The following is a 27,828-nucleotide window of genomic DNA, read 5'->3' as shown; positions in this document are numbered from 1 at the left end:
TTACACAGAAAGCCGTCTACATCATTTCTTATCAGGGGACTGAAGCTCACCTATAGGTTGCTTATTAGATACTTGGTTCGAGACCTTGGGGAAGCACCCTAGGAACTCCTATGGAGCTCTGTAAGTTGGTTCTCCTCTTGTTTAGATGCAGCTTCACTCCTTTCTAACCTCCAAGCATTGTAACTTGGGTTTCACTCCAATGGGCTGACTTATTAGAAAACTTGTGAGGCTCAAGAAATAGAAACGTGTAGCATACCTTTCAGGCTACCATTTTTTTGTTAAACCTCAATAATTGTGCACTTTTGTATTTAGTGGTGCTAGACACAGTTTGACATTATGAGTCTTAGTAATCTGAGGTGAAAGTACTTTGGGATTATGAGGACAGATAATGGAACAGTGAACAGTCACCAAATACAGTAAATCAGAGCTTGATGTTTAGGATAATTATGAGGTTCTACAGATAAAAATCTCTTCTTGTTTTTTCTTAGCTCACCCAAAGGCCCGGGCCTTTATTACTCATGCAGGCTCACATGGCATCTATGAAGGTATTTGTAATGCTGTTCCTATGGTTATGTTACCACTTTTTGGGGATCAAATGGACAATGCAAAGAGGATTGAATCCCGAGGAGCTGGAATCACCTTAAATGTCTTAGATATGACTCCTGACGATCTTACCAATGCTCTGAAGTCTGTCATAAACGTTCCAAGGTGAGGTCAAAAGCATAAAAAAACGGAGTAACGTTGAAAACCACTAATAATGAATGTCATTTTTTTAAACTGCCTAACAAAAAAAATGTCTTGTACTGAACTCAACATAGGCTTGCAAGTGAATGAGCAATCTTAAAATGTAAAATATATGTAAACATATACAAATAAGAAGTACGTTTCTTCCAGAGTAAAATGAGCCATAAATTATTTTTCTCCTATGTTGCTATCACATACAGTAAGTAGTAGAAATCTGACATTACCAACAGATTTTGGACTAGCTCATCTTCTCATGGGGGGTTCTCAGGGTTTTCTTCATTTTTAAAAGCACTTAGTGAATGGCAGTTGCTCCGTCCAACTGCCAAAAAAGTGTGCAGGGAGGCTGGCCAGCATCTATGTATAAATCTTCACACTGCTACATAAGCGCACATGTTACCGAGTAGAGAAGATGGAGCCACTGGCCAATGGTTCTAGCCATGGCTTATGTGTTGGAAAACAGTAACAATTCACAGTCTATATGTAACCCCTTACAATGAAAATAGGAATATTATATACCTTTATGACTATGTATACAATTAAGCTAGGTTCAAAATGTGTGTTACATTCCATATAAAAGCAGGAATGTAATGTAATGGAACGGGAAAGTCGTGCTGGACCTTATATGCCCTGTCACATACAGTGAAGCGTACAGTTAATAAAAATATGTTTCACTGTCACTGTCAATGCCCGTGTCTACTGGTAATGTACTGCATGCAGTGTGTTGGGATGCTGAACGCCATTAAACTGCACCAGCTGCACTGAGAATGTTGCATAAGTGTTGCATTGCAGTGCGACGTTCTGCGTTACAATGGGGCCGTTAAGCATCACAGTGCAGTTCAGGTTTGCTTTAAAGCTAAAAATTTGTTTACAAAATCTTAGTAACACATTTATGTTAACCAGTTCACCCCCAAGGGTTTTTATCCTAACGGACCAGAGCAATTTTCAGTTGTCAGTGCTTCCCCCTTTTATTCCCTAATAACTTTATTACTACTTATCACAAGAAAATGATCTATACCTCGTTTTTTCTGCCACCAATTAGGCTTTCTTTGGATAGTACAATTTGCTAAGAATTTTTTTATTCTAAATGAGTTTTAATGAGAAAAACAGAAAAAAAAAAAAAGAAAAAAAAAACATTATTTCTCAGTTTTAAGCCATTATAGTTTTAAAATTAAACATTCTCCTGTGGATAAAACAAACACGTTTTATTTGCCCAGTTTTCCCGATTATTAAACCGTTTAAATTATGTCCCTATCACAATGTATGGCGACAGTATATTATTTTGAAATATAAGTGTTATTTTCCTGTTCTGTTTTTTTTGTTCTGGCCATAATTACAAGCCCCTATGTAATAAATTAAAAATAATTTCCCCCCCATCAAATATAGATTAAAAAAGCTGACTTTGGGGGGGGGGGGGGGGGGGTTGGAAGTGTAATTTTATTCATGAAGTGTATGTACTTGAAAATGTATGTATTTTGTAGATGTAATATACTTTTTGGCCACAAGATGGCGCTAGTGAACACTCGTTATAGGAAGTGTTCACTTTTTTTTTTTTTTACACACTTTATTTAATTGTTACATTTCCTGTTTATGTGAATGGACGTAGCCGCTGTTCGCGGTCACGTCCATTCACTCCAGGCACTGCGATTGGGTAGAGGACCGTTCGGTCTTCTTCCCCAATCACCCAGCACGGGATCCCGACGGAAACGGTGGCGGTAGCGGCGAGGACACGGCAGTAGCAGCGGCGGGAATGCGCGACGTATTAAAACGTCATGTTGCCGTTAATAGAGGTAAGCATGACGTTTTAATACGTTAGGATGGCGGTAAATGGTTAAAGCCTCCCTTGAACATACACTAAACTAAAGTCCTCTGAAACATCAGTCAAACAGCATATTTTCCCATATTGTTCTTCTGCATGTGGACATGTGCTGCATAATGATGTTTCCGCTTGGGAGTGCAGTATTAATAGGAGTTGGTCATTTGCAATATTGGTGTGCAGAAATGACAAGTCTTTTCAGGGATATCACCAGTAAAGTCCCTTTTTACAGCATTGGTCGTCTGTTTTCCACGACTTTTGTTGTGCGTGTGTAAAAATGGAAGCAAAATCTAAGTTCCTCCTTAGGGCAATGTGTCCTACAGAGATCTGGTTTGTAGTGTTATTTATTATTTCCTTTATTAAATTGTAATAATCTTGAAAATGGACCTAAACAGAAGTCAGGGTGATGCAAAGGATTATGGCTTACATGGATATTCCATGCAAATTTTATGCAGCCTGAAACTGGACCAATCAAAAGGAAATTTATTTGATGGATTCAATTTCAAACTGCATAGGATGTGCATGAAATTTCCATGCAAGCCATATTTATCATAACAGCTGCCTTGTAGAACCCAGCATTATGCATTTCCATGACTTGCTATAATCATAACACATTAAAAGCAAATCTGTGAGGAAAAAAAAGTTAGATTCTTACCTCAGTAGAGGGAAGCCTCTGGATCCTTCAGATCTGCTTCCCACTGCTGCTCACTGAGACACTCCTCTTTTTCGCTTCCGCACTCGCGTATATATACAAGCGTAGCTGCACTGCCCAGGCATAAGTACGGCCTGCGCTTGTGTGCAGCAGCCACTCGCGTATAGAGGAAAAGCCCTGCATGAGTGGCTCTGTGCTACTACAGTGCGGGTCATACTTGCACCTGAGCAGTGCGGCTGTTCTTGTACACGGACAGGAGCATGGCCTTGAGAGCATGTTCAGAGGGTCCCAGCGCTGTATCAGTGAGGTCGAGGAGGATGTTCCCACCTCTGGACGATCTGGAGGCTTCCCACTACTGAGATAAGTATTGAGGTTTTTTTTTTTCCTTTACCTTCAGGACCCCTTTAAAACACCCACCTCACATGAAGGCATTACATAGATCCACTTCTGTTCAGTGTTCTGTGAACTTTCAGTGCTATGAGGGAGAAATAAATACAGATAGCCAGGCTCTGAATTGAGGGTTTATTTCTGCATGACTCAAAGCCAGATCTTTCTTGTAGATATTAACAATACACCTCTGCCATCTAGTCAGAGATGGGACAAGGTCCTCAAGCACCCAAGGCTGAGACACCAAAGTGCGCCCCTCCATCCCTGCCACCCCAGCCATCACACACTGATTGCTATTAGACTAAGAGGCGCCACAGGGCCCACAACCTCCCCAACACCTTAATCTCTAGTTATCTGGCTTGCAGTCACTGCCATGTATCCCCTTTTATTATTTCTTTCTGCTTCAAACACAATTAGGAATGACAGCTGAATGAATTCTGCGCCCCCTCCTACACTGCGCCCTGAGGCTGGAGCCTCTCCAGCCTATGCCTCGGCCCGGCCCTGCATCTAGTGGTCATTAGATGGAAAACAGGGCTTACTGACACTAGATACACTCTGTGTTGCTTTTTAGTAGGAGGGCTTTTCATTTTCTTTTAGCCCTTTATAGGGAACCTGAAGCAAGAGGGATATGGAGGCTGCCATATTTATTTCTTTTTAAGCATTACCAGTTGCCTGGCTATCCTGCTGATCCTCTACCTCTAATACTTTTAGCCATAAACCCTGAACAAGCATGCAGATCAGGTGTTTCTGACATTATTTTTTATATCTAACAAGATTAGCCACATGCTTGTTTTTGGTGTAATTCAGACACTACTGCACCCAAATAGACAGTGGCAGCTCCAGCTTCAGATTATTGGGGGGGCTCAAAGGGGGCACAAGGGCTGGCAGGCAGGGCTCACGGGACGGAATTTTTGCCACAGCGAAAAATGGGCGTGGTCATGATGTCATGTGGGCGGGGCTAACTGTAATGTAGTTGTACCAGCTAATGTAGTTACATAAAAAAATATGAAGTAAATGCACATAATGACAGACATCGTTTCCCCAGTAAATGCACGTAATGAGAGACAGCGTTTCCCCAGTAAATGCATGGAATGAGAGACATCATTTCCCCAGTAAATGCACATAATGAGAGCCAGCATTTCACCAGTAAATGCTTGTAAGGAGAGACAGCATTTCACCAGTTAACACACATAATGACAGACATCGTTTCCCCAGTAAATTCATCTAATGAGAGACAACCTTTCACCAGTAAATGCACGTAATGAGAGACAGCGTTTCACAATTAACTGCGCATAAGAGACAGCTTTTCACCAGTAAATGCACATAATGACAGACAGCGTTTCACCAGCAAATGCACGTAATGAGAGACAGTGTTTCACCAGTAAATGCATGTAATGTGAGACAGAGTTTCACCAGTTAATGCACATAATGACAGACAGTGTTTCCCCAGTAAATGCATGTAATGAGAGACAGCGTTTCTCCAGTAAAAGCACGTAATGACGGACAGCCTTTCACCAGTAAATGCATGTAATGAGAGACAGTGTTTCACCAGTTAATGCACATAATGACAGACAGACAATCTTTCACCAGTAAATGCACATAATGACAGACAGCCAGTGTCCCCAGTATAGGTAGCCAGGTGTATGGATGTCCCCAGTATATGTAGCCAGGCGTATAGCTGTCCCCAGTATATGTAGTCAGGCTGGTGGTGGTGGGCTGGGGGCCCCAGGGCACCTCAGGCCTTGCTGGTGGTGGGCTGGAGGCCTCAGGCCTGGCTGGTGGTGGTCGGCTGGGGTCCCTAGGACAGCTCAGGCCTGGCTGGTGGTGGGCTGGCCGGAAGAGCTCAGGCCTGGCTGGTGGTGGTGGGCTGCGGGACCCAGGGCAGCTCAGGCCTGGCTGGTGGTGGTGGGCTGAGGGCCCCAGGGTAGCTCAGGCCTGGCTGGTGGTGGGCTGGAGGCCTCAGGACTGGCTGGTGGTGGTGGTCTGACGGGCCCAGGGCAGCTCAGGCTTGGCTGGTGGTGGTGGTGGGCTGGGGGTCCTAGGGCAGCTCAGGCCTGGCTGGTGATGGTGGGCTGGGGGCCCCAGGGCAGCTCAGGCCTGGCTGAAGGTGGTGGGCTGGGGGCCCCAGGGCAGCTCAGGCCTGGCTGGTGGTGGGCTGGGGGCCTTAGGCCTGGCTGGTGGTCTGGGGGGCCCAGGGCAGCTCAGGCCTGGCTGGTGGTGGGCTAGAGGTTCCACGCTCAGGCCTGGCTGGTGGTGGGCTGGGGGTCCCCACACACCTGATGTGTCACTTACTAGTGTCAACCACCCACTTCCCCCCCCCCCCAGGCACCCACCGACCCAGGCACCCACCCACCACAGTCAGACTGTCTCTGACTGTTTAACTTAAAGTTACCCACCTGCACTGACAGGAGTCCGGCTGTCTAGAGAGTCAGTCAGGGGTGGTGGACACCACGCTGAATCGTTCCTCGCCTCGCCTCCTCAGGTTGCCGCCCGTGTGTCTCACACTCTCACAGCGAACGAAGTTCAAGTGCGACGCGCAGTCGCATGCGCATCAGAGCAGTGTGGATCACACCGAGAGCAGCGCGCAGTGTGTGGACGTATGTCACATGACGTCAGCGTGACAGCGTCACTACGCCACTGACGTGCCCTTGCGGCTCCGTGGAGTGCACAGAGATCCGTCTCGTCTCCATCTGCCTTAGCCTGTTCTGAACTTTTTTTTTTTTTTAAGTACGGGGTCGGGCTGGCTGGGGGGGCTTTCGGGGGAGCTGACAGCCTTTTTGCTGGGGCTGAAGCCTGGGTAAGCCCCAGCGTGGCGCTGCCACTGCAAATAGACCAGCAGGGCGGCCAGACAACTCGTATAGTTTAAAAGAAAATAAATATGGCAGCCTCCATATACTTCTCGCTTCACGTTCCCTTTATACTTTCCTACTGGTATAGGTGCCCCTCTATACTGGGGCACCTATACCAGGCTACCTATACTGGGTGCACCTATACCTTGCTACCTATACTGGGTGCACCTATACCTTGCTACCTATACTGGGGGACATCCACACCTTGCTACCTATACTGAAGACACCTATACCAGACTGACTATAAAAGGGGCACCTATACCAGGCTATCTATACTGGGTGCACCTATACCAGGCTACCTATACTGGGTGCACCTATACCTTGCTACCTATACTGGGGGACATCCAAACCTGGCTACCTATACTGGAGACACCTATATCAGGTTGACTATAAAAGGGGCACCTATACCAGGCTGCCTATACTGGGTGCACCTATACCTGGCTACCTACACTGGGTGCACCTATATCTGGCTACCTATACTGCAAGTATGTTTTTTATTGTAATATACTGCTTGGTCTGCCTTTCCAATTTCTGTGGGGCATCCAAAGTTTTGCGTGGGGCAGTGATTTCTAGTTACGCCCCTGTCTGTGCCTATTGTATTCTGTGTCTAAAGTAATCTGTGCCTATAGGCTACAGAGATGTGACTATAGCACTGCCAATATTTTCATGTTTTGACCACATAATCTGCAGACACTGAACATTTGATACACAGTGAAACACTGACAAACAGAAACTCTTAACACCTGTTTTCTTATTTCCTTCAGTTACAAGGAGAACATTCATAGGCTCTCTGATCTGCACCTGGACAGACCGATCCACCCCCTGGACCTGGCTGTGTATTGGGTGGAGTTTGTAATGAGACATAAAGGAGCTCCCCACCTGCGCCCAGCTGCCCATGATCTGAACTGGATTCAGTATCACTCCATAGATGTCTTTGCCTTCCTCCTTGCAGTGCTGGTCATCTCTCTTTTCATCAGTATTAAGTGCTGTGCCTTCACCTTGCGATGCTGCTGTGGAAGGAAGTCCTCTGGCGGAAAGTCCAAGTCCAAGTCTAAGTCCAAAAAAGAATAGATCACCAGTTTTAAATAACACAGTTAGGCTCCCTTTGGTAGTGTGCTTATAATTAACTGTGCTTGAAATATTTTAAAATGGAGCCCTGATCAATAACGTATTACACTGCAGTATTGTTTTAGCCCTTTTTTTATAATGCTGACATGTCACTTACAGTATATACAGTACAATCTGTTATTCTGTACCTATAATATACTGATAGTGTGCGGATATAACATTGCTTGGAAAATTGGATTCTGACATCTTTCCCACTGCTTCTATGGTCTTCATGCCCCTTTATCTTGTTTTTCTACACTGCTTATCATCCCTATGAAGATCTTTTGAGCACTTCAGCACGCCCTGAGTAGGGTGGTAAATTACTTTCGTGTAAAAAATGTTAGTTACATGTCAGTATTGTTAAACAGAGCTAAAAAAAATAGTAATTTGTGTATCCTGCATAATTTCCCAGAGCTTTGTTTTAAAACATTTTAGTGAGACTTAAGAATGAGCACACTAACAATTTAAAGGGGCACTATGGCAAAAAAACTGTAAAATTTAATATATGTGCAAACATAGACAAATAAGAAGTATGTTTTTTCGAAGTAAAATGAGCCATATATTACTTTTCTCCTATGTTGCTGTCACTTACAGTAGGTAGTAGAAATCTGACAGAAGTGACAGGTTTTGGACTTTTCCATCTCTTCATAGGGGATTCTCAGCAAGGCTTTTATTCTTTATAAAGATATTCCCTAAAAAGGATTTAAACAGTGATGCTGGCCAGCTTCCCTGCTCGCTACACAGTTTTTTGGCAGTTGGACAGAGCAACTGCCATTCACTAAGTGCTTTTGAAAATAAATAAATCCCTGAGAATCCCCCCATGAAGAGATGGACTAGTCCAAAACCGCTTCTGTCAGATTTCTACTACCTACTGTAAGTGACAGCAACATAGGAGAAAAGTAATGTATGACTCATTTTTCTCTGAAAAAAGCATACTTCTTATTTGTTTGTGTGTGCATATATTTTACAATTTTACAATTTTTCACCAGTGCCCCTTTAACTATAGTTCCCCTTTAACTTAATGCTGTGAGTAAGTCAAAATAGCCACAACCTAAAAGATAAGTTAACTTGTGCTGATAAGCTCACCTGTCTTTTTGCCATCAAAGAGACTGCAACTAAAAAAAAAATTGTATCTCCTACCTCTGAAGTATCAAATAGGACTAGGCCTATTCCCCGTGGCTTGATTAGTAAGCACTAGAGCCGCATATATTTCTACAAGCTGTGTACACTGACATAATGGCCATAGAAAATGATGTGTGTGGGATTTTAGTGTGCAGTAGTTGTCAGGTAATTGACACCTCGGAGGTAGGAAAGGGGGGTGAACATTAACCTCCCCGGCGTTCTATTAAGATCGCCAGGGCGGCTGCGGGAGGGGTTTTTTTTTATAAAAAAAAAATCTATTTCATGCAGCCAACTGAAAGTTGGCTGCATGAAAGCCCACTAGAGGGCGCTCCTGTTGCATATTTCTGATCACCTCCGGCGATCAGAAGTAACAAGAAGGGCCGCGATGAGCGGCCCTCCTTGTTTTGCTTTTCTCGTCACCATGGCGACGAGCGGAGTGACGTCATGGACGTCAGCCGACGTCCTGACGTCAGCCGCCTCCGATCCAGCCCTTAGTGCTGGCCGGAACTGATTGGTCCGGCTGCGCAGGGCTCGGGCGGCTGGGGGGACCCTCTTTCGCCGCTGCTCGCGGCGGATCGCCGCAGAGCGGCGGCGATCAGGCAGCACACGCGGCTGGCAAAGTGCCGGCTGCGTGTGCTGCTTTTTATTTGATAAAAATCGGCCCAGCAGGGCCTGAGTGGCACCCTCCGGCGGTAATGGACGAGCTGAGCTCGTCCATACCGCTCAGGAGGTTAAATGATTGCTGTAATAACCAACAGTAAGTGCCTTAATGTCAGGGGCGTAGCAATAGGGGTTGCAGAGGTTGCGACCGCATCAGGGCACTATCTCAACTACAGTATTGGCTCTCTATTGGTCCTGTGCTCATAATAATCACTTCTATAGATACTTTGAATAGCGGTAATCATTAACAAACTGTTCCCCATCCCCTTCTTGCACCTCTGACACTGTAGTTGCCATTGGCAGGTTTTGGAGCGCTGTATCAATTAGTATGTATAGGGTGCTTGGGGGGCCCCAATGTAAAACTTGCATCAGGGCCCACAGCTAGCTATGCCACTGCTTAATGTTTAGTATCAACCAAATCTTGCTTCTTGATATTCATAAGGAGGGTCATTACTCTGAAGAGCTCTGTTGGTTCCAGAGGAATAAGAACAACTGGGGTATTGCCTAAAAAAAATAATTCCGCTTCTTTTTTTAGCACAGTGCCATGAAAGTTTTGGATTGTTGGTATAAATAAAGCGTTTAACTTTTGTGTCCTCCATTTTTGTTGTTGTCTGTTTAGTAGAGATCTTTTTTTATTTGTCCTCTATCTGCAGTATTATAAGTATTTCACAGAAAAAAAGGAGGGCAAACTGATAGTTCTTTAGGACAATATAGTAAATACTGAGATGCATTATATGTCTGATTTAAAGTAGTAATCCATGTCACCAGTAATGGCGTTAATCTCAGACTTTATAGAGACCATGTTTTGGTTTATGAAAGTCTTTGATAAGGAGAAAGTGAAGCTTTTTAAGCAATTTTGTATTTATGCACAGTAGCACAGCTATCTGTTCTATCTCCTTCCTTGGATGTCATGAGCTGTACAGAGATCAAGTCACTGTGGTCTGATGTCCCAATAGTCCACACTGGCAATTCTGAACTAAAGTGGCGCTATCTCGTGTGTACCCATAGAGTCATGGTGGTAGATCAGCTCATCAGGGAGGGTAACTCACAGTCCATGGTTTTGATGTTGACAGCATTACCCTGCCTAGCAGAAACTCTGCTTCCTCTCGATCTCATTACAGGAAATGACATCACTATAATTTACAACTGCCAGAGTAGACTGAAGTGGTACTGCATAGGAAGGCCAACTTAGTGATTTGATGCACTTTGGGGGCAAACAAGTATCTGAACTTAAGTGTGTAGGTATAGTTATCCCTTGAAGTAAAACTTTAAGTTTAAAAAAAATAAATCTAAAATCAGATACTTAACTTGGTAGAGGGAAGCCTCTGGATAATCCAGAGGCTTCCAACGTCCTCCTCTAGACCACCAATCTAGAGCTGGGACCCTCTGGAAGTTTATGGCTGTGCTCCCATCTGTGAATGAGAACAGATGCCTATACCTACACACCCGTCTCCCCTATAGCGCCGCTCCCCGCCTGCGTCCCTTCCCACCCGACCTCTGTAAGATGATTGGAGGGAAGAGACGCAGGCGGGGAGCGGCGCTATAGAGTAGGCAGTGGAGCGGCGGAGAGTGACATCCTGGATAAAAGCAGCCTTCTAGCGACACGCTGCTAGCTTGGTTTTGGGGGGGAAAGTGGACAGCAGAACGCAGGGGTGGCCTGGGGTGGCACGGTATAGTAACAGAGGCTGGTAATAGTATGCACAACCAGCCTCTGTGTCCTAATAGCATTCTTAAAACCCACCTCGGGTTCTCTTTAAATAACGGAGTCAGCCAGTAGTTTATTCATAAGAGGAGGGGGCAAAGTAACTGGGAGGTGACGTGGCTTAGTGGTGCAGTGCACTAGAAATCGTGCACAGCACCGCTTAAAGGACACTCGAGGTAAGAGGGATATGGAGGCTGCCAAATTTATTACCTTGTAAATAATGCCAGTTGCCTGGCAGTCCTGATCTTCTAACACACGTAGTGTCTGAGTCAAAACCCTGAAACAAGTATAAGGCTAAGCCAGTAAAACTTGAGTCGGGTGAGTCAGAGTACCTGATCTGCTGCATGCTTGTTCAGGGTCTCTGGCTAAATGTATCAGAGACACAGGATCCAGAGGACAGCCAGGCAACTGGTATTGTTTAAAAGGAAATAAATATGGCAGCCTCCATTTCCCTCTCACCTCAGGCAGTTTCCCTTTAACTGTGTCACCTCCTGGCCACTTAACTGCAGCTTGCAAACAATAATATTATGAAATTGCAAGGAAGTTCACGTGTCACTTCCTGGTGAATGCAGTCACAGGGCATTAGACAGTTTATTTGGTGTAGAGAACACCCCCAATTCCAGTATTCCTGGCTTCCTGCACACAGTATGAAGCTTTGTTTCTCTTTGTACACCTTGACGTGATTAAGTAATTGCAGCAGGCGGTGACACTCCCATCTAGCATTTTCTGTTGGGAACTGTTTGAATTGGCTAGCTTGATTACATTGAAATCCAGGTTATGCCTGGTACACAAGATGAGATTTTCTGGCAGATTTACTGCCAGATCGATTATTTCCAACATGGCCAATCTGATTTCCTATTGATTTTCTGATCAATTTTCCGTTCACTTCTATGGAAAATTAATCGGAAAATCGATCGGAAATCAGATCGGACATGTTGGAAATAATCTGGGAGTAAATTTGACAGAAAATCTTATTGTGTGTACCAGGTATAAGAATCTGATATAATCTTTGTTCAGATCTTTACCTAAAGTCCCTGTAGCATAAAATGATTGCTATACAACAAACCGAACAGATAAAGTAGCATAAATACCCAAGTTAATTTCCTATGAAGAAATAACAATGTTTACGTTCCAGGAAACTTTTTTGTTTAGGTCACCATGGCATTTAACACCTTCATGTCCAAAGCTAATTCATCTTGTTCAGTAAAATGTACTTTGTTGATATGCAACTGTTTATGCCTTAATAAAACTGATTTCCCACTCTAAATCTTCCAGTTTTTTTTATAGTTGATGGCTAATAAACAAATATTATACTGGGCCAATTCTAAAATATTACTCCGATTAGCATGCCAAAATTGTTTACCTGATTAATGAATAGTAGCCAGTTGGGATGGTCAATGAGATGCAAATAATTCTGATCTTATAGAGGATTATGTACATTTTGTATGCAAATTCATGCAACTAAAAATGCACCAATCGAACTCCACCTTGGTAGGATCTGATTGGTCCATTTTCAAGCTGCATTAATTTCCACACAATAATTGAATCATCTTGCTTCAGATCAGAACTATTTGCATCTCATTGACCATCCATACACTGTAAATCCGGGGTCCCCAACCACCGGGCCATGGCCCAACGCCGGGCCGTGGAAAGTGTTGCACCGGGCCACGGCTCTCCCCTGCCTCTCCATGTGCTGTAATGTGTAATCTCATAAATTTACTTTTGGCCGCTCAAGCCGATAGCCTCCACTTCTGCCCCCTCTGTCCCTTGTTCACAGTGCACTCCCTACACAGCTATTTGCTGGGCGGAACGTCATGTTACGCCCCTGTCAGTAACTGGCTGACTCTGCTCCCTGTCCTGGCCGTGGTAGATGGAGTCGCACTCCCAGGAGTCTTTGGGACAGACTCGCTGAGGCAACGTGCGCAGATTGTGACTTGGCAGGCAACGTGCTGTGTATCGAGGGAGCAGGCAGGAATCCGGGGATCCTTACACACAGCAGTGCTGTATCTGAGAGGTGTGAGCCACCTGTGGAGTAGCAGAGGTCATCCACGCTGGGAGCCACCTGACTGTGTGGAGGAGAGGAGGTCACCCACGCTGGAAGCCACCTGACTGTGTGTTAAGGAGAGGAGATCACCCATGCTGGGAGTAGAGATGGCCCGAACGGTTCGCCGGCGAACCGATTCAAGCGAACATCAGTGGTTCGCGTTCGAGGTGAGCCGCAAACTATATGAAAGTTCGACCCACCCCCTACACTACATCATTAGGCTCAACTTTGACCCTCTACATCACAATCAACAGACACAGGGTAGCCAATCAGGCTACACTCCCTCCTGGAGCCCCCTCCCCCCCCCCCTTATAAAAGGCAGGCAGCGTTGGCCATTTCCCCCACTCGTGCGGCTGCAATCATTAGAGAAGGGAGAGCTTGCTTCAAAGACGTAGGGTAAGCTTAGTTAGGCTCTTCTTAGGCTTGTTAGCTTGCTCCTTGCTGATACTTATTGCTAAAAAGCACCCCTCAACAGCTCTTTTGAGAGCTAATGTTGTTCTTGTGATCTATTTTTTTTTTTTGTGTGTGTGTGTCCCACAGACACTTGTGTTGCAAATACAGTCCTGTCAGTCAGCCGCAGCTGGCCCTTGGCCCCTTGGTAATTCCTACTGTGCCACTGCCAGGCCCAGCACATTCAGTGACTACCTGTTCACGGTATCTGTGTGTGTGACAGCTGCACATTTGTAACACCAATCACTGCATACCTGTTCAGTGCACCTACCTAAGTGACCGCACACAGTGTTATATTATATACCAGTCACTGCACCTGTTCATGGTACCTGTGTGTGTGACAGCTGCACATTTGTAATACCAATCACTGCATACCTGTTCAGTGCACCTACCTACGTGACCGCACGCAGTGTTATATTGTATACCAGTCACTGCACCTGTGTGTGTGACAGCTGCACATTTGTAATACCAATCACTGCATACCTGTTCAGTGCACCTGTGTGACCGCACGCTGTTTAATATACCAGTCCATGCATACCTGTTAACTGCACCTGTGTGACAGCTGCACATTGTATTGTAATGCCAGTCACTGCATACCTTTCACTGCACCTGTGTGACTGCACATTGTATTAGTCAAGTCAGTGCATACCTTTCACTTCATCTCCTCCCGATATGGACAAAACAACAGGCAGAGGCAGACCCAGAGGCAGGACACCCGGTAGGTCTGTTTGAGGTTGTGCTGACGTGATTTTGTGCGGCCCTGGACCAAAGTACAGTGCTCAGAAGAAGGCACGTCCCATCAACTCCCAAGATTGTCAGGACGTGGTTGACTATTTAACACAGAACCCCTCATCTTCCGCAGCCACCAGCGCTACTACAAGCACCACATCCGCTGCATTTGACACTTCGCAGGAGTTATTTGGTGGGGAATTAACTGATTCACAGCTATTATTGTTACAACAAGATGAAGACGCAAAGCAAGATACACCACCTCATATGTCTGAGTTAGGCGACACTATGGACAAAAGGTGTGAGGAGGAGGATGATGAAGTACCTGCTGCTGGTGCAGTTTTGGAGGTGCCTGATGCAAGCGAAGCTGGGGAGGATGATTATGATGATGATGATTATGATGATACGGATGTCACGTGGGTTCCCAATAGAGGAGATAAACGGGGATAGTTCAGAGGGGGAGTCAGAGAGGAGTAGGAGGAGACGAGTTCCTGAAAGAAGTAGGGGGAGCTCGTTGTCATAAACATCTGGTCGCAGTGTCCAGCGCCATGTATCGCCACTTCCACTGGACAGGGAGCCAACATGCCTTTCAATGTCAGCTGCTGACGCCACCATAGTGCCATCACCCCAGGGTTCAGCAGTGTGGACATTTTTTTGTGCGTCAGCCTCAGATGAGAGCAATGCCATCTGTTCTCTCTGCCACCAAAAATTGAGCCGTGGAAAGGCTAACACCTGTGTAGGGACAACTGCCTTACGAAGGCACATGGAGAAAAGGCAAACACTGCAATGGGAAGACCACCTGAGGAAAAGCAGCACACAAAAGCAAAGCCACCCTCCTTCTCCTCTTCCTCCTTCAGGTGCATCATCTTCAGCCGCTTTCTCCCTTGCACCTTCACAATCACAGCCACCCTCCTCCACTCCGCCTCTCACCTTGAGCGGTTCCTGCTCCTCTGCCCACAGCAGAAGCCAGGTGTCCGTGAGGGAAATCTTTGAGCGGAAGAAGCCAATGTCTGCCAGTCACCCCCTTGCCCGGCGTCTGATAGCTGGCTTGGCGGAACTTTTAGCTCGACAGCTGTTACCATACCAGCTGGTGGACTCTGAGGCCTTCCGAAAATTTGTGGCCATTGGGACACCGCAGGCTGCAATTATTTCTCAAAAAAGCAATACCCAAACTGTACCGTGAAGTTGAAAGGCAAGTGGTGTCATCTCTGGCACACAGCGTTGGGTCAAGGGTCCATCTGACCACAGATGCCTGGTTGGCCAAGCACGGTCAGGGTAGATACATTACTTACACAGCTCATTGGGTCAACCTGGTGACCGCTGGCAAGCAGGGAGTACATGGCTGTGCAGAGGACCTAGTTGTGACACCTCAACGGGTTGCAGGCAGGCCTCCTGCCACCCCCTCTCCTTCTCCTCCTCCTGCTACATCCTCTTCGCTGTCCTCCTCCTCCTTGGCTGAGTGGCAGTCAACTCTACTGGTGCTGTGATCTTCTCTCCAGCTACACAGCCCCAGCTCCCCAGGGCCTATGCTGCATGCCAGGCACGTCACGTCATCTTAGACATGTCTTGCCTCAAAGCGGAGAGTCACACTGGAGCAGCTCTCCTGGCTGCTCTTAACAAACAGGTGGATCGGTGGCTGACCCTGCACCAACTGGAGATCGGCAACGTGGTGTGTGACAACGGCAGCAATCTCATTTTGGCTTTGAATTTGGGAAAGTTGACACATGTACCCTGCATGGCACATGTGCTGAATCTAATTCAGAGATTTGTGTGTAAGTACCCAGGCTTACAGGACATCCTGAAGCAGTCCAGGAAGTTGTGTGGACATTTCAGGCGGTCTTACACGGCCATGGCAGGCTTGGCTGATATTCAGCGGAGAAACAACTTGCCGGTGAGACGCTTGATTTGCAATAGCCCGACTTGCTGGAATTCAAGCCTCCTTATGTTTAACCGCCTGCTACAGCAGGAGAAAGCCATCAGCCAGTATCTCTACAACTACAGTAGAAGGACATACTCTGGGGAGATGGGGATGTTCTGGCCGAAGTACTGGACACTCGTGCAAAATACCTGCAGGCTCAAGCGGCCGTTTGAGGAGGTGACAAACATGGTGAGTCGCAGTGAAGGCGCCATCAGCGACTTGATCCCATATGTTTTCTTCCTGGAGCGTGCCGTGCGTAGAGTGGTGGATCAAGCTGTGGAGGAGCGTGAACAGGAACAGTTACAGGAACAGGAGGAAGAGTTGTGGGATCAATTCTCAGCAGAACCAGATGTTTCCACAACACCAGCGGCAGCACAGAGGAGTGAGGAGGAGGAGGAAGAGTCATGTGAGGAAGAGGAGTCAGATGATGAGGAGGGTGTTTTTTTTTTAGGAGGAAGCAGAAGAACAACCGCAGCAGGGGCGTCACAGGGGGCTTGTGCTGCTCAACTTCCCCGTGGTATTCTTCGTGGCTGGGGGAGGAGGAGAACTTACCTGACATCACTGAGGAAGAGCAGGAGGAGATGGATAGTACGTCTGCATCCAAATTTGTGCAGATGGCAGCTTTCATGCTGTCTGTTGAGGGACTCCCGTATAAAAAAACTCAAGTGGAATGACCTGTACTGGGTGGCCACGCTACTAGACCCTCGGTATAGGCACAAATTGGCGGAGATGTTACCAACTCACCTGAAGGCAGAAAGGATGCAGCACTTGCAGAACAAGCTGGCAACTATGCTTTACAGTGCATTTAAGGGTGATGTCACAGCACAACGGAATAAAGGTGCCACTGCCAGTAATGTTCCTCCTCTTCCCGTGTCCACGTAGGCAAGGACAGGTCGCTCTAGCGATCTCATGGTGACATCGGACATGCGGACATTCTTTAGTCCAAGGTCTCGCCTTAGCCCTTCCGGATCCACCCTCCACCAACGCCTTGACCGGCAGTTAGCCGACTACCTGGCCTTAAGTGTAAATGTAGATACTGTGAGCAGCGATGAACCCCTGGACTACTGGGTGCGCAGGCTTGACCTGTGGCCAGAGCGGTCACAATTTGCCATCCAAATTCTGTCTTACCCTGCCTCAAGCGTCCTGTCAGAAAGGACCTTCAGCGCAGCTGGAGGCATTATCACTGAGAAGAGAAGTCGCCTAGGTAAAAAAAAGTGCTCAGTACCTCACTTTTATCAAAATTAATGAGGCATGGATCCTGGAGGGCTACTGCCCACCCGGAGACTAAGTCAGTCCCCGCACACAGCATCTCTGCCTGCACGCCGTGTGACTGCCTGCCCCAAGACTAAGTCAGTCCCTACACAGCATCTCTGCCTTCAGGCTGCTTTGACTGCCTTCTCCGCCACTACCAGCAGGGTTCAGGACTCCAGGCGGATTCCTGAATTTTTAAGGCCACAGCGACTGCTAACAAAACCAATAACAATTTTTTCTGGTGTGTGTATATGCCTGCCTAATTTTTCTGGCTGCACTGCAGCTGCAACAACAAAACCAAAGGCATGTACATTTGTCAATTCCCCTTCGTGATCATTACCTTGCCGCAGTGAAGGGACTTGCGTATCACAATGAAGCAATGACCGCCGGCTATATGAGTGTCTCAGGGAGGGGGGGAGGGAACACCCAAGATAATAAGATCGTTGCTTTATTGTGGACAGACCAAATTCGATCAGCTGGACAGTCACTGTTGTTCTGTCATTGAGCTACCTCAGCCCAACCATATGGGCTGGAAAGCCGCCATCACCTGCACTCTTGTCATGGTGCGCACTAGTCCAGCACGGCCATCACTACACAAACAGCTGTTTGCAGTCACTGCATACCTTTCACTGCATCTGTGACTGCACATTGCATTATACCTGGCAGTCAGTGCATACCTTTCACTTGAATGAATGGCAGACTTGCCCTCCATAACATTCTCGTTGAAGGTACTGTAGAGCCAGCAGAAAAAGTAATTTAACCACTTAAGGACCAGCTAACGCCCATAGGCGTCAGCAGGTCTTAAGTGGGTTACCATGGATTTTTCCATGTCAGTTCACGGAGGGTGTCTCCGTGAACAGCCGGAGAGCCACCGATCGTGGCTCGCGGGCAAAATGTAAACACGTGGGGAAGAAATCCCCGATGTTTACATCATACGGCGCTGCTGCGTAGCAGCGCCGTGACGTAGATCGGCGATCCCCGGCCTCTGATTGGCCAGGGATCATGGGCATATGATAGGCTGAAGCCTATTCTTCAATATCCGTCCTACGCAGCCCATGGAGGGAGAGGGAGGGACGGGAAGGCAGGGAGCACCGAAAACGCTGCGGAGGGGGGCTTTGAAGAGCCCCCCTCCCGCAAAGGGCTGCAAGCCGGCGGCGATCAGACCCCCCCAGGAGGACATCCCTCAAGTGAGGAAAAAAGGGGGTAAGTCTGATCGCCCTGGCATAATCCTGATCTGTGCTGCGGGCTGGAGAGTCCACGCAGCACAGATCAGGCAAACCACCCCTGGTCCTTATTAAAAAGATAGATGTAAGCTTTAACAATGGTAGAGAAAGAACCATTGAAAGTTGATAAGGCAGTCAGACATTACCTGACATCACTGAGGAAGAGCAATCTCGCCATGGTGCGCACCAGTCCAGCACGGCCATCACTACATAAACAGCTGTTTGCAGTCACTGCATACCTTTCACTGTATCTGTGTGACTGCACATTGTATTATACCTGGCAGTCAGTGCATACCTTTCACTTGATTGGATGGCAGACTTGCCCTCCATAACAGATTGTTATTAAAAAGGATTTAAAGTTTATTCATCTCATATACAGCAGGGCCTTAAAGCGGAACCGAGATGAAAAACGAACTATAACAAGTAACTTGTCTATATATCTTATCTAAAGTTTAGATGGTTTACACAGCAAATCTAGCTGCAAACAGTTTTAATAGAATATGATTATTTATTCCTGCGATACAATGACAGCAGCCATGTTGTTTGTAAACATTACATGGAGGCAGGCTTATCTGTATCTTGAGCCATCAGCCTAATCCCCTCTCCTCCTCCCTCCTCCCCTCTGCCTCTGAAATCAATGGTTAGTAACACCTCCCCCTCCTCCTGCCCAGACTGAGTTCCCATGAGCCCTTGCTACTGCCAAGGCTCTCTGAAACCCTGTGGGCGTGGCTTTTTTTAGTTTATAGGGAATTAGAGTATTAAAACAAAAACAAAAAAGTATTTGGTTTGAGGAATGCCCTATAAACAAGTGGAAAGGAACACAATTATGCAATGTGTAAAAGTTCACCTCGGATCCACTTTAAAAGAGTCCTCCTATATTGTTAGTTTTCGTCACTCACTACCTCCCTGAGTCGGGACTTGCATGCCATGCTTGCTGCCTTCCTTGTATGTGTGGTGGTAGCCGTTCCTGCTCCTTTGCCCACAGCGTGCCTGCTGCCTTCCTTGGATGTGTGGTGGTAGCCGTTTCTCATGCTCCCACTCCGGACCGAAATTGAACCGATTCCCCGGCCATCACCCGTAGTCACCATGGTACTGAGAAAGTAATATGGAAAGTTTATCAGTCACACAGTTGAATTAAAGGTAGAGTTTCCCTCCATAACAGATTGTAGTTAAAGGATTTAAAGTTTATTCATCTCATATACAGCAGGGCCTTGAAAGAGTCCTACCATATTGTTATTTTTCGTCACTACCTCCCTGAGTCGGGACTTGCGTGCCATGCCTGCTGCCTTCCTTGGATGTGTGTGGTAGCCGTTCCTGCTCCTTTGCCTACAGCGTGCCTGCTGCCTTTCTTGGATGTGTTGTGGCAGCCGTTTCTCATGCTCCCACTCCGGATCGGAATCGAACCCTGATTCCGCGGCCATTACCCGTGGTCACCATGGTACTGAGAAAGTAATATGGAAAGTTTATCCGTCACACAGTTGAATGAATGGCAGACTTGCCCTCCATAACAGATTCTCGTTAAAGGTACTGAACAGCCAGCAGAAAAAGTAATTAAAAAAAATAGATGTAAGCTTTAACAATGGTAGAGAAAGAACCATCTAAAGTTGATAAGGCAGTCAGACATTACCGGATATCACTGAGGAAGAGCAATCTCGCCATGGTGCGCACCAGTACAGCACGGCCGTCACTACACAAACAGCTGTTTGCGGTGCATGACAGTTTGATCTGTCAGTGTGAAGCAGTACACTAATTACACTACCTGATTGATGTATACACATGCAAGATGTTTTAAAGCACTTTAGGCCTCCAATTTAGCAATAAAATGTGATTTCTGCCCTTAAAACGCTGCTGTGCGTCAAATCTTGATTTTTTCCCGGGACTTTTGGCGTGTATCCCACTCCGCCATGCCCCCCTCCAGGTGTTAGACCCCTTGAAACATCTTTTCCATCAGTTTTGTGGCCAGCATAAATGTTTCTAGTTTTCAAAGTTAGCCTCCCTATTGAAGTCTATTGTGGTTCGCGAAAGTTCGCGTGAACCGAACTTTTGCGGAAGTTCACGTTCGAGGTTTGCGAACCTAAAATGGGAGGCTCGAGCCATCTCTAGCTGGGAGCCACCTGACTGTGTGTGGAGGAGCGGAGGTTAAAGGTATGCAGGTGGGGGGGGGGGGGGGATTGACAGGTATTGACAGCAAACCTGTGTTAAAGGAACAAGGCCCCTGAAAATGATTTTAACTTACCTGGGGCTTCTTGCAGCCCCCTGGAGTCCCTCTGTGCCCACAGTGTCCTCCTGATCCTCTCTGGTTAGCAACTGCGACTCCCGCAAATTTGGCTCTCACAGCTATCGTGCATGTGCGGCCCTCATTTGTCCTGTTTCTATAGCTTCAAGAGCATCTTTCATCACATAACCTGCCGGTACATAATGAAAGACGCTGGTGGAGCTAAGGAGATAGGACAGTGAGATGAGGAAGTTGCTTTGCTGGAATGCAGAGAAGTTAGTTTCTCTCTGCAAACTCCACTCTGCTTGCACTTTGCCATTCAGAAGGCCTGGAAATGAGGCCGGGTCCCCTCCTTAATGAACAATTCCTACAGGGCCTGAGACAATTACCTCAGTTGCCTTGTGAGTAATCTGGCCCAGCCCTGGGGTCTCCACATTGGAAGGGGAGTCTAGAATGAGGAGCAGGGGCCCCATCAAAATCGTGTTGGGGGCCCCTTGATGTCTTATTACACCACAAGCACCAGCTAATCAAATGTAATAGATTCTGGATGCCCCTACAGCTAATTAAAGGGATACTGAAGTGAAGAGGGAAGGTTCTGGATACCATAGAGGCTTCCCGGTCCTCACTCTGTCTAGTCATTCATGCACCATCCCTGGTGGAATCTATTCGACCTGCTTTGTCAAATAGCTATTTGGCACTTCACGTGCCTCCTCCAACTCGCTCTCATGGCCAGGAGTGCTCTGCGCTTTTGCAGTAGGCAAACATTGCTACTGCACATGTGCAGAATGCTACCAGCTGTGGAAGTGTGATAGAGGATGCGCGCACGGCCAGTACAGCACATGTGCAGTGACTGGCCAACTCATCAGTCGGCCGAGTTACAGAGGGGAGCAACGGAGGAACGGCTTTGAATCCTGGTAAAGGGGCAGGAGGACTTTAGCGAGCTGGAAGAAGCCCCAGGTAATTGAATGGGCACATTTTTTTTTCACTTAACCTTAGCTAGTTACAGATTTCCCAGCAAGCTCATGGTGAACCAGGAGTGTGTAAAGCAGGGCTGTTTCTTGGGCAGTGCGACCACCCTGGGCGCAGACCAGCAAGTAGATGAAAGTGCATGCATGCAAAAGGACATAACCGCTAGAGAGCTGGTGACGCATGGTGCAGCCAAATGGAAGAAGAAGATTACCAGCTCGATCTCCTTGCTTGACTACTCCTAGGCTGCCTGCGTCAGATGTCAAGTCATCCTCACGTCACCACCGCATGATGACACCTGATGTCCTGTAGCGGTACTGCAGGCTGTCAGAGTGCGGCGCTCATGCAGTAGTCGGCTGTCCGGGCTCTCTTTGTCTGAGTGTTCTCCTGGTCCCTGCTTCCTCCTGGATGAGTGGCTGGTGATTAGTAAGTAGGCAGATCTACTTGTGACCTGTGGCTGTTGTGACTGTCCCTAAAGAGTAAGGGTTCGCGTGTCGGCAGGGGCGCCTCTAGCCTTCTTGTCACTCCAGGCAAGAAATCCTGTGGCGCCCCCCCCCCCCCCCCCCATAAAAATAAAACAAAAATCATATACATTATAGAACACTTCACACATGATATAAGCCATCACAGTGGCGCACGGAGGGGGTTGTTCTGAGTGTCTAGAACACCCCCCTGCACCGGGACCGGAAGTGGGGCTGCCGCATGGCCCGGCCGGCTGGGGAGAGAAGACAGAAGAAAATGATGGAGGCGCCAGCCGCGCTAATAAGGGATGCGGGAGCCGGCTTTATTCCTCGCTCCCTCCCTCCCTCCCTCCCTCTGAATGCCCCTCACCTGCGGTGAATGTGTGCCCGGCTTCCCCATGAGTGTGTGCGCAGCGGAGCGGTAGGTCCTCTTACCGCAGATCAGGCGCACCAGCAACTGGAGTCTCATGCTTCCTGTTTACCATGACGTCACAGGAAGCATGAGACTCCAGTTGCTGGTGCGCCTGATCTGCGGTAAGAGGACCTACCGCTCCGCTGCGCACACACTCATGGGGGAGCCGCCACACATTCACCGCAGGTGGGGGCATTCAGAGGGAGGGGGGGAGCGAGGAATAAAGCCGGTTCCCGCATCCCTTATTAGCGCGGCTGGCGCCTCCATCATTTTATTCTGTCTTCTCCCCCGGGCAATCTTCTCCCCACACAGGGGGCGGGCACCTTCCTTCACCTATCTTATACTGGGGGGCATATACCTATCTAACCTATACTGGGGGGCATATACCTATCTAATCTATACTGGGGGGCTGTTAAGCTTGGGGGTGTAATCTCCACAGTCAGCATACAACACATAAGCTGACGTGAAGGAGGTACACACACCAGCACAAGGGATCAGGATATCCCCAGTTTAGTGGAGGAGAGGACTGACTCCAATAGGAGATTGTGGTGCACAGAGCCGGTGCAGATCTGAACAGCCACAAACACTTTCGTAATAACGTCTCAGCGCAAGGTAGCGCTGAGCGCATAAACCAGGACTGAGGAGATCAGGACAGGTAGACAGAATGAACGCTTGCTAGCTAGCGATTACTTAGCGACAGCAAGCGTCCAAAACCAGACAGACTGGAATGAGGCAGCCAATGCGTTGCGGCGATGGCGTGCCTCACAAAGACAGGACAGGAGAGACAGGAAATAGCAGGATCGAGATAGATGAACGTAACACAGATAAATATACAATAAGTATGTTTTCCTAGCGTATTACAATTACAGCTATCAATTAAACTATTCGTAACGTCTGACTAACATATGTATATATTGGCAATGAACCGATATATGACATAAGCAGGAACTCTGACTAAGACTGAAGTAATACAGGGAACAGGACTCAGAAGGATTCGCTATCTCTTCGCAGAGATGAACGCAATCCACAAACAGGACCAGGAACAGGATAACTAGCTCAGCACGGGTGTTCACGATACGCGCAAACTACCAAAACGTGCTGGAAAACTGACTAGCTGAACACAGGAAATAAACAGTTCGTGTACGTATATATCAGCGACACTGATATATTAACGTAACACGAATACAAGGAAAATAACAAAATGCGCAAGTATGCGTATATATTGGCGATGAACCAATATATGACACAAGACAAGCAAGTAGCAACTTCTAGAACAAGAGCAGAACTAGGAGGACTCGCTGACCCCTTCGCAGGAGTCAGCGCAGTCCACACGGACCAGGAACGAGGTGGGGCACGAGCAGAGTAACAGATAGAGTCTGAAACTATGATAGCCCATGAGGCATTGCAGGAAGCAGTTCTTTATACTGAGGTCATCCAATGGGAGCAGACCTGCAGATTCCCACACAAGTGAATGGTAATTAATCACAGGCTGATAGCAGGAAAAGGCAGACAATGATATGCAGCCTGCAGGAAAGGGACCGCCCCTCCACTGCAGCAGACAATGTTTGTTTACACAAAAGCATATTAAACTGTCATAAACTTCAGAGCGACTGCAGATGGAATCAGCAACTAGTTTAAGTGCAAACCAAACTATGCAAGCAAATGCATGTAATGACATTAGAACTGCTTGGTTTGCAATACCAGTGCAGTCAGCAGTAAACGCTGCAGAAGCGATCATAACAGGGGCATATACCTATCTAACCTATACTGGGGGGCATATACCTATCTAATCTATCCTGGGGGGCATATACCTATCTAACCTATACTGGGGGGCATATACCTATCTAACCTATCCTGGGGGGCATATACCTATCTAACCTATCCTGGGGGGCATATACCTATCTAACCTATACTGGGGGGCATATACCTATCTAACCTATACTGGGGGGCATATACCTATCTAACCTATACTGGGGGGCATATACCTATCTAACCTATACTGGGGGGCATATACCTATCTAACCTATACTGGGGGGCATATACCTATCTAATCTATACTGGGGGGCATATACCTATCTAATCTATACTGGGGGGCATATACCTATCTAACCTATACTGGGGGCAACTATATGGGCTACCTATACTGGGGGGGACCTATAGCTGGCTACCTATACTGCGGGCACCTATACCTGTCTCCACGTTGGGGGCGCATTTTACGCCCTCACCCTGGGTGCAATTTAGCCTAGAAACTGCTAGTATTTGGCTCCACCCACACCATATTTTGGCCACGCCCACACGCCACTTTCAGAAAACCCCCCCTTGGAAATCCTGGATTTGCCCCTGCATCAGAGAAGGATAACTATGAAACGGGGCATTGGGCAAGATAACACTTTGCCCTCCACTGATGGTCACCTGGCTCATTTAGTTAGATTTGGTGGGGGCTAGCAACCACCAGGCCCCTAAACTCTCTCTAGACCCTAGGCAGCTGCCTAAGTTTACCTTGTGGATGATCAGCATTGTATGCCATACAGCACATGCTGCCAGTATGCACCTCAAATAAATACAACACCCACACTACAAGTTCCAATGTCAGTCACATTGCAAGATTGGATTATCAAGCAAGACATTCTTCCTTTCAGAATAATTTTTCACAAACATTATGAGATATGCAGATATGTTACCACCTGTTGGGGTAGGACTGGAGTGGGTATATCATGACATTGAAGGGCTGATATGGTAAGGTGGTTTAAGGCACAGTGTACACCGAGCGGTTTTAGCAGCGATCCGCCAACCACATCTGTCTGTGAAAACGCTTGGCTAATGTATTTCAATGGGATGATGCACACCAGCGGTTTGAGGTTTTTAGCAAACCGCAAACATGCCTCCTGCTGCACATTTGCTGTTTGCAGAAGCGATTCTGCCTCAATGTAAAGTATAGGAAAAATGCTAACCGCTCTGAAAAAACGCTAGATCAGAGCAGTTTTCCAGGCGTTTTTGCTACAGAAGCTGTTCAGTAACAGCTTTTACTGTAACAAGATTTGTAATCTGCTTCACATAAACGCTCAGCATGTTTAGAAAATGTCTCTAAACATGCCTAGAATCGCTCTGAAATCTGCTCCAAAAACCGCTAGCGTTTTGAGGATCTGCTAGCGGTTTTGGTGTGCACTGGGCCTAATGGTTTGATTCATAATCCATTCTGGAGATAAGCACAGTGTGTTTGTAGTGTAAGTGATACAAGAGAAGAGAAGTAGAATGGAGGGAGGAAGGGTAGTAGAGGGTCAGAATTGATGACATGGATGAGCAGATATCTATGAGTAGAATAGAGGCTCAGTGGGTAGCACTACTGCATTTTAGTGCTGAGTCCTAGGCTTGAACATTGGCCAGGGCAAAATCTGCATGGAGTTTCTGTCTTCAGACACTTCAGACATTTCCTGCATCCTAAAAAACATACTAATAAGTCAACTGGTTTACCCCAAAACAATCCTATATTGAAAATATTAGACTATAACTGTGGTAGGGATTAGATTGTGAGCTCCTCTGAGGACAGTCAGTGACATGACTCTGTAAAGTGCTGCAGGAGATGTCAGTGCTATATAAATACATAATAATAATATGGTAGGGTATTATTCTATAACTACGGTAGGGTTAGGTTGTGAGCTACTCTGAGGACAGTCAGTGACATGACTATGTACTCTGTAATGTGCTGCAGAAGATGTCAATGCTATATAAATACATAATAATATGGTAGAACATTAGACTATGACTATGGTTGGATTAGATTGTGAGCTACTCTGAGGACAGTCAGTGACATGACTATGTACTCTGTAAAGTGCTGCAGAATGTCAGTGCTATATGAATACATAATAATAATATGGTAGGACATTACAGTTTGACTATAGTAGGGATTAAATTGTAAGCTCCAGTGAGCAGTCAGTGACATGACTATGTACTCTGTAAAGTGCTGAAGATGTCAGTGCTACATAAATACACAATAATAGTTCCAAATGCTACTGGCTCCTCTGAAGAGTGCTCAGACTAGTGTACATAGTTGTGCACATTGTTCCCCAAGTAGCAGTTGTTTGGTCAGAGAGACAGTGGGAGAGGGAGCATGAGCAGAGGGTGAGGGCGAGCAAAGGTAAGCTCCACACTCACCACAGTGACTGCAACACCACAGGAAGATGGATCCAGCGAGGTGTCTCCTCATGACAAGCGTCCAGCGATTCATCTTCCTGCCAGCGGGTATGCGAGATGTCACGTGACATTACAGGACGGGCGCGAACGAGAAGTCAAGCGACCGCAGTACTTTACGGGGTGTCGTCAAGGATCTTAAAGATCCGGTCCTCAGTGACGGTCACTTTTCACCACACAACGCCAAGGGATGTCACGACATCGTGTAAATGACTACTTGTCGCTCAAAAAAAAAAAATGAATGGACATCGGGAAAATCGTTGGAAAAATCGTGAGGTGGGTACATAGCATTAGAGAGAGGGCAAACAGACAGCATTAATGGAAATACAATATTATGCCATCTTCAATTATAAGTAGTGATGGATGTAATTACACACATTGCTTACATGTCCATTATCATTGTTTGAGCTTTAGATGCTGCCCTCCTATTCACTCTCTCACAATGAAAGACAAAACCTGCAACCCCCACTGTGTCCATTACACACTTCAAACACTGTCCTTGGGAACTCAGGGAGAAGTGCAGGCTGTGTGTGTCCCAGTCAGAGGGAGAGAGCATCAGATGATCCTACCGCTCCATAGCTAGTCATGGCTGGAGAGCGTCCTGACATCTAGACATGCAGGACATTCTAGCAGAGCACACAGGCTGTCTGCAGAGTTTACTGTTTGTTTGTTTGTCTTGCTCGCTCTGCAGACTCAGTAACATTTGGGGGTAGGGCGCTGTCACCTCTGTACACTGAATAGTGAGGGACTGTCTCCAATCTTTCTATGAATCCTTATTAGATGCATTCCTAAAAACACTTGTGAGAGTAGAACAGAGTAACCAGGCAGCTCAGGGTGACCCAAACTACTAGGAATGTATAGGGGGATAAAAGGAACCAAAAAGCCCTCCTACTAAAAAAGCAAAGCTAGGTGTAATTGCCTTCTTAAAACAGAGA

General features: G+C 46.9%; 1 protein-coding gene across 8 annotated transcripts in view; it reads left to right on the top strand.

The window, feature by feature from the left end:
* LOC137524864 (UDP-glucuronosyltransferase 1A1-like) overlaps positions 1-8,442 on the top strand; it is a 227,004-nt gene extending 218,562 nt beyond the window's left edge. For all 8 annotated transcript variants that reach the window (XM_068245292.1, XM_068245293.1, XM_068245294.1 and 5 more), the window contains 2 exons: positions 489-708; positions 7,210-8,442. In XM_068245292.1, the coding sequence (XP_068101393.1) occupies positions 489-708; positions 7,210-7,516 (527 nt within the window). In that variant the 3' untranslated portion in view covers positions 7,517-8,442. The remainder of the gene's footprint in view (positions 1-488; positions 709-7,209) is intronic.
* The last annotated feature ends 19,386 nt before the right edge of the window (positions 8,443-27,828 follow it).

The sequence above is a fragment of the Hyperolius riggenbachi genome, chromosome 7 (assembly GCF_040937935.1).
Source record: "Hyperolius riggenbachi isolate aHypRig1 chromosome 7, aHypRig1.pri, whole genome shotgun sequence".
NCBI lineage: Eukaryota > Metazoa > Chordata > Amphibia > Anura > Hyperoliidae > Hyperolius > Hyperolius riggenbachi.
This window is presented reverse-complemented; position numbering and strand designations above follow the sequence as displayed.